At 42.1% G+C, this 7,898-nt stretch overlaps 2 protein-coding genes across 2 annotated transcripts in view; both read left to right on the top strand.

Annotated features, from left to right (window-relative positions):
* Positions 1-7,898, top strand: part of LOC146457086 (uncharacterized) — a 32,988-nt gene that overhangs the window by 11,979 nt on the left and 13,111 nt on the right. The gene's annotated exons all lie outside the window — the stretch shown is intronic.
* Positions 4,939-6,803, top strand: LOC146457088 (uncharacterized). The gene is made up of 2 exons (XM_085092382.1): positions 4,939-5,259; positions 6,287-6,803. Exons 1-2 carry the CDS (start codon positions 4,939-4,941, stop codon positions 6,494-6,496), a joined length of 531 nt encoding a protein of 176 aa, XP_084948508.1. The 3' UTR covers positions 6,497-6,803.

Raw genomic sequence — 7,898 nt, 5'->3', positions numbered from 1 at the left:
GGATCACAGGTCATGTTTCATTTCACTCGGATGTCAATGTCACGTATAATTCCAAAGAAAAGCCCCTCTTTTCTCTTGCATAGTATTTCCTGACCTTACTTTCTTGTGATGAACCGTAACTGGAGTATTGTTAATGACTAGCATATTCCTTCAGCTTAGAAAGTCTCAAAATGTGCTCAATTTCTGTAGCCACCTTTTTGAAAATCAGCTCAGATATATTTGTGCCAGCTGAAGAAAAATTCACGAAAGTTTAGTACTAACGTGTCTGAGTACATATTCCTAAAGTGTAAGCTTTTTTTCACTCATTCAACTGTAGCAACGCACGCAGCGCCACCGCTTTGATGCCTTTTTGACTTTACTGTGAGAGTCATGTGAACAATTTTAACTTTCCCCGTCTTCTTTTAATTGTTACCTTTTCGTTGTGAGAGCCTTATTCCTTAAATGTAGGCCCCGAGGATATATTCCATGGCAGACGTTTAAAATTTGGACGCCACTTTGAAAGGGTAGAAGAAAAATTTCAATTTCTTCACGCCGATCCTGGTCATTTACACACGTGCGCTCACGCGCGTATGGCGGAATTTTTTTTAAATTCTTGGTTTTTATGTGACGTCACCAAATTCTAGAATTCAAAACTGGAAGGCCTACAAAATATTTACCTTCATTCAAGGAAAGATTACATAAAAATATGTCTGTTCACAATTTCTTCGTTCGATGTCGTGCTTTCTTTTGAAAATAGAATAGTTTCAATTTCCGAGTTTCCATCGTGCGTGACATCAGGAGGACGGCCGTGACAGAGCTTTTCCGTATCTTGAAAATGACTCTTCGGGTGATTTTCAGCATTCTAAACAATTTAAGTTTGAGGAGAAAAAAACATTCGAAAATTCACAAGGGCAAACAAACATCTTTTCTGGCAAAAGTGAACTCCAGATGTTTTTTCCTATTTCCGGCCGCCATGTTTGTGCCCCTCAGAGGGACACAAACATGGCGTCTCCATACTAAGCTCTATAAATTTATGTGGAACATTTTGTCAAATAACTCGAGTACGGAATACCGCACAGACTTGACGCTTGGAGAGTTACCTTATTTATTTATCATCTATAACATGTCAATTTCTTGACTTCATTCATGGAATGGTTTCGATTTTTTTTTTTTTCAATGACGTGACAGTGAAAACCGAGAATAGATTTTTTGGTACAACACATTGGGACAAGCCCACTATGCAAACTTAGTTTGCATTGGTAATTAACTCCCTTGGGATTATTTGAATGTGCTATATAATAGATTGCATTGTGTCACACTCTGTCACTCAACTTGAGGCCGGGAGCTCAAATCATGTTTAGCGAGGCGTGTTCAAGGTTCTACCCAACTGACCTCATGCCTGATGCCGAACAAGTACCTCAAGCTGTCCAAGTTGAAGTTGTTCAACAAGTTGTGAACCCTCCTCAAGCGGTTGCCTCGGCGGTTGCTCCGGCAGTTGTTCCAGAAGTCGTCCCAGCAGTTGTCCCAGCGGTGGAAGCGCAACAACTTGTCGCTGGTCTAGTTCAGGAATAGTTACGTTAAGTTCTTACCTTCGTTTAGACGTTTCGGAGGTTTAGCTTGTTTCGTGCTGCAGACTAATTAAATTCCTCGTGTTTGCTCTTAGTTTGCATGTTGTGGCGAGATACCCCAAGTTGTGCTTTTTCATTTTTGCATGAACAGTAAGGTATCTAGAATTTGTTTGACTGTCTGGCGGGATAGATTCTAGTCGTCTGGTCTTACCTGTGGGGTAAAATTTGCTTATGTGCCGTATCATCCCCTGGGGTGGCGTTGGAAATTACTTAAATTGCCTGTGTGGTTTTGCCTGAAGTGGTGGCAGTATTACCTGTAGGGTAAAATTTGCCTGTGTGGTGTTGCCTGAGGCGGCGTTGGAAATTGCGTGAACTGCCTGTGTGGTTTTTTGCTTGGAGTGGCGGCAGTATTTTTCCTGTGTGGTTTTTTAATTTGCCTGTGTGGTGTTGCCTGTGGCGGCGTCGGGAATTGTGAGATTTTTTGCCTGTGTGGTTTTGCCTGAAGTTGCTGAAGTATTTTCATGTGTTCACTAGCCTTGCCTGTGTGGAGTCGTTTGTGGCGGCGTGGTAATTGTTTTTGAAAGAAGTAAGGGCTGATATTGTCTATGATTGCGAATATTTTTGCATGTGGTTTTGTCGTAGTGGCGAGATTCTTTCCAACCGTTAAACTTACTTGTGATGTGTATTGCTGCCTGGCGTGTTATCGAAAAAAATTTTAAATAATTTTTTATACCTTTTATTGAGAATTGTTCTGACAAGTTTTTGCGTGGAGACTCCTTTTTTCTTGTGTTGTACTGTGATTTACCGAAACGCGGTGTCTTGGATTGTTTTGAATTTGTTTGTTGAAATGCCGAAAGCCGTGAGGGGTGTTTATGAATTTGCTGGTAAGGTACTGGTTCGGTGATGTTTGTTTAGTTCTAATTGCCTCTTGTACTTAGCTTGCCTCAAGTGGCCGTAATTATTCATGCTTTGCTGTTGCCTAATGGGGTCGGTTTTTGTCTTGTTGATGTTGGTCAGGATCTTAAGCGTCCGCAGATACCTGTGTAGGAGTTATCTTTTTGTGAGACTTATCGTGGTCTTCACGGTTTTTTATTTTTAGCTGTGTTATTGCGGGTTATATGTGGTCCTTTGGTCCTTATATTTTATATTTATTTCGCTTTAAAGTTAATGGTCTAATCTTGTAATTTTCTAACGCCAATAGATTAAATTAACAATATAATAATAATAATAATAATAATAATAATAATAATAATAATAATAATAATAATCGTTTATTCAACCTCCTCGATGATGAACAATAATTTGTGAAATTTAGTTTCAGATTGTGAGTAGGAGGTATTGTTCAACCGATCAGAGATGGGCTGATTCGGCTAGTGTTCGCGTAGTTTTTTCTTGGTTTAGTTTTTCTTTCGGTTACCTTAGTTGTAATTTGTGTGATGAATTGTCTCGATTCTCTGACAAGTAAATCAATTTGTAAATAGTGCATTGGTTGCTAGTCCCCGGTACGTCATTCGCGTTTTATTTAATTTCATTTAGCTATTTTCCCTCGCACCTTGTAGCCCTTTTCGGTTGGGCATAGGTTCGTTTTACCCTTTTCTTGGTCGAGGTGAGTGACTCCTGTTGGTTTACCGCACCTCTCGGTGGCCACTAGACGTTCTGTTTCAGACGTGTTGAAGTTGCTCCCTCCTGATTGGGAACCCCGGGATTTGCTTTCTTGTAGTCGCTGGTTTAGCTCTGGTTTGGTGCCCTTCCATTTTTCTTGTTGCGTGATCCCTGTTTAAACTCTACTTTTTCTTCACCTCGTTAGTATGTGGGACATAAGAGAAAGATAATCCCGCTTGATGAAAATGGGAATGTTTCACGTTTAGTCCCGTGGATGGAGTTTCGAAATCGTGCACTTGAAATTGGACTGGGACGGTCGTTCAAGTGGGTAAATATTTCCGGGATTCCCGATCTGGAGGGGCTAGCAGCACTGTCCCATTGGAAAGATGTAATTTTGTCGGGTGTATCTCCAGTTCTCCAGAATTTACGATTAAGAGACCCCGATAATTTTTTGGTTGGCGGCCTGCATCAGAATGTTGGTGCGTGGGAAAATATTCTAAAAGGCCATCCCCTGGAAGAACGGATTAGAGACTGGATACGGAATAAGGTTAACATCTTGGACTTTTCTATTATAGGATTTTGTATAAGAAATATTTTTATTTTGGTTATTTTAAGTAAGGAGATAGGAAACAGTAGTGTTTGTATGCGGGCCGAGTTTGTAGTTAATGGCAAGGACTGGAATAAACATTTGTTGGCCCATACCCTTGGTGTGTTACTTTGGGTTAAAGTATGGAGGTAGGCTAGGGGAAGGCCAGAGCGATTCCCCATACCTTATCTACACCTTATGAATAATAATACCTAAGGAGGAAATATTACACTATGCAAACTTGGTTAGCATTGGTAATTAACTCCCTTGGGATTATTTGAATATGCTATATAATAGATTGCATTGTGTCACACTCTGTCACTCAACTTGAGGCCGGGAGCTCAAATCATGTTTAGCTGCCCACCCTTCCCTCCCTTCGAGTCAGTTGGGTTGAACCTTGCCTTGACACATTTACCTTCGTCTGTTCTGGGCTAGTCCCAGGCCAGAGCGATTCCCCATACCTTATCTACACCTTATGAATAATAATACCTAGGGAGGAAATATTACACAAGTCAAAATGGAATTTCGTTACGGTCTCCATCCCTGATTATGGCTCCTGTTGCCAACCTATCCCTGTTCAGGAAAAAGACGTATATAGGGATTAAAATTTAGTTTTCCCGTGTATTTCTGGACTGAGCAAAATTGTCTCTCTGTTAGAAGGCTCTGCCCTTGCATTGATCTCACAGCATCCAGACCGTAAATATAATGGAAACAAGCATAAAAACAATTAAGGTTTCCGACAGTCAGATTCTCCTCTTTTTTGGTGACAGAAAACTTAGTTTGAGGCGTTATTACTGATTAAACGTCGGATTTAAAATCTCTAACTTCAACCTCTTGCCGAACATATTTAGAAATACAACCATATGATTTCTAGTTTTAAAATAACCTATACGCTCTCAACACAAAGAGATACTTTTAAAGCTGTATGAGAAATCTCATGCTTTGTGACACACGGCAGGACTGGGAGAATTGTCCCGACTCGAAGAGGTTGGTAGAAAACTAGGGAGCTTTGATTTGAGCACATGGACGAGATTTAGTGTAAGTGCAACTATTCACACTGCATACATTATAGTGACGCATATAAGATCAACACGTGTGAATAAATTATCACTTTGGCTCAACTGCAGCGCGGTTCGGTTGTGCTCCAGTTCGTGTCGCTCGAATAGTTGGAATCTCCTTGTTTCGTGTTATTGCTTTACTAGGATGGCGAATGTACAATACCCCGGCCCGGTTCGTAGTCGTCTGAGACTTATACAAGTGGATGAATTGCAAGCGGGCGCGGAACAAGCGGCCCAAGATGGTCAAGTGCCTCGTGGAGACGTAGAAGTTTTGCCGGCGCCAGTTCAACCTCCTCAACCGGCTGAAAACCAGGGCGCTCAACTTGTTGTGGGCCAGGCTATCTTACCTGCTCAAGCCCAACAGTTTCCACCGGCGCAAGTTCCAGCCCAACAAATTCCGCCGGCGCAAGTTCCAGTGGCTCCACAAGAAGCTATGCACGTGGAACCAACTCAAGGAGAGCTTGAGGTAAATGCGTTTCGTTTACATGTATTTAGTGTCGTGTTGTATGGGTTTTTTACATTATTTTTCGGGGTTTTTTCCCCGCTCAGTTTGTCCGCGTTTGCCGGTTAGTTGCTTGTGAACAGCTCTAGTGTATTAAATTTGGACCTTGGCGGGTTTCTTCTCTTAGTATTGTATTCAACACACCGGGATATTGGAGTTATTTGTAATGGAGTGAATGCTTCATTAGCGGCTTTCGCGGATTGTGTTTTTCTCTCAATTGTTGTCGAGAATTTATATGCAACACTCAGATGGGGCGGGAACTTACCCCTCACTTATGTGCGTGTCTTTACTGTATAGAGGTGAAATGTTGTAACTCAGGATAACGCGAATGAGCTATGGGGTGAGAGTTCACCGAAAAAAAAATATAATAAAATAAAATAAAATAAATAAAAAAAGAAAAAGCAATGGGGCGAGAGTTCGCCATGAGAAATAGAAAGTGACGGGGCGTGAGTTCGCCATGAAAATAGAAAAGAGAAGTGATGGGGCGAGAGTTCGCCATGAGAAATAGGGAAAGTGTTGGGGCGAGAGTTCGCCATGAGAAATAGGAAAAAGTGATGGGGCGAGAGTTCGCTATGAGAAATAGAACGAAGTGATGGAGCGAGAGTTCGCCATGAGAAAAGAAAAGGAAAGTGATGAGGTCAGAATTCACTTTGAAAATTGAAAAAAAGGAGAAAGAAATGTATGAGAATTCTCCATGAAAATAAAAAGGGAAAGAAATGGGCGAGAGCTCGCCTTAGGACAGATGAGGGTGTTCTCCATACAATAAATAAATAAAAATGAAATCGGAAAATAAAAAAAAAAGAAATAAATAAAAATGGAAAATGGAAAAGGGAAATTCGAGTCTTTCGGCAATGCAGTGGAAGTTTTCGATAATGCAATGAAAATCTGTGTTTTTTCTGTAATGCAATGGGGCGAGAGTTCGCTAAAACAAAAGAAACTTCGTGAGTTGATGTTCGTATAATCTGACTCTTCCCTTTATCTGCTCTCCTAGACTCTAAAGAAAAAGTTTGGTGATTTACAAAAGTCCCTTGAGGAGTTGACGAAACTCTCTGTGGCCTCTGTGATAAGGAAGATGCTCGATTATGCGGCACGGCCGCTTTCAGAGTTTAACAAGTACGAGGCGATTGATATTCTGGAGACCCTTCAGAATACCTCCAGGGATAATCAGGATGACAAACGCGATTTCTACCGCCTTGTGTAGCAGACAACCAGGGCAAAGGTAGACCTCCCAAAGGAACATTTTCGCGCTTTGGTTCTGCGCCTTCTCGGGGACAAAGACCATACGAAAGTGTACGAGGCGGTTGCGAAGGTGGAGAAAGCGATGACTGGGAGAAGCCCGTCGTCTGAATCTTCTTATCGTGAACGTGGTGATGCCCCATATAGAGGTCGTGGCTGGAGAAGTGGCGCTCCCGTCCAATGTTATTTTTGTGGAAAGTATGGCCACATTATGGCAAGGTGTTATGCAAGGAGGGGTGCACAGCAGAGGCCCTCAGCAACCCGAGGTCGTGCTAAAGAAAACAAATTCTAATAGGTGTACTAAACCACTGAAGCGCATGAAAGGGAAACAAGTTGTAATAACAGTGATAATCATGTTAATAACAAGTTCAATGAGTGCAATAAACATTTGAAACTTGCCCGGTTTTTTCGATTTGATGCGATTCTGTACTGTAGTCACAGAGAGTTGAGAGTTTTGAAAACAGGGTATCTCAAAACCCTCCCGGTCATACTGGGTCAAGACTGTCCTCTCTCTGCTGGCTTGTACGGGGTTCTTTAAAAATCCTTTTTTCCCCTTAGGCAACATTCTGGTCATGGGAAAAAGATGACAACTTTGATAACTTTATCAACAACGTTGGTGATCGCGCAGGTGCGATACAGTGGATAGACGTAAGGGGGAACCCCGTATCGGTCAGCGCGAGGGGACAGAAAATGACCAGTTAATGCAGAAAACTCGACTAGTTGAGAATGGAGAAATTATCGGCCATGTCGAAGAGTTGCTATTTCGGGATCCTGATACTTTTGTGGCGGGGGAACTTCACAAACGCATAACCCAGTGGGCAGAAATCGCGAAACTTGCTCCTTCATCACACCAGGAGGAGGTATTGTCTTGGATTGGGAATAAGGTGTCAATATTCCCATATTTCAAACACTTTAAGGGAACGTTCAAGGGGGAACATTACGATTTCGACCGGCCACCCCACAGATTGTTTAAAAATAATGTATCCTGTAAACAGTTTGGGGAGTTTCTCAGGACGACACTTTTAGTCGTCTAAAAACTGGTGCGATCTCTTTGGTGGGTAAGGTTGGCCAAGTAACCCCGCCTCAAATTGTACTACCGTTGACGGTTGAGCCATCAAAGCCGAGACTGTGTCATGATGCGCGGTACCTGAACTTGTGGATGCTAGAGAAGCCTTTCACCCTGGATAGGGTGACAGATTTGCCTCGGTATGTTTTCAAGGACTCTTATCAGACCGTCCTTGACGACAAATCTGGATACGACCACCTTTTGCTGTCGGAAGAAAGTCGTACATATTTCGGAATCCAGTGGGGTGGTTGGTACTTTACATAAAACTCCCTACCGTTTGGCTGGAAGATCTCCCCTAATG

Source organism: Pavona decussata, unplaced genomic scaffold, assembly GCF_977016875.1.
Source record: "Pavona decussata unplaced genomic scaffold, jaPavDecu1.1 SCAFFOLD_248, whole genome shotgun sequence".
Lineage (NCBI taxonomy): Eukaryota > Metazoa > Cnidaria > Anthozoa > Scleractinia > Agariciidae > Pavona > Pavona decussata.
The sequence above is the reverse complement of the archived record's forward strand: the minus strand, read 5'-3'. Positions and strand labels throughout refer to the sequence as shown.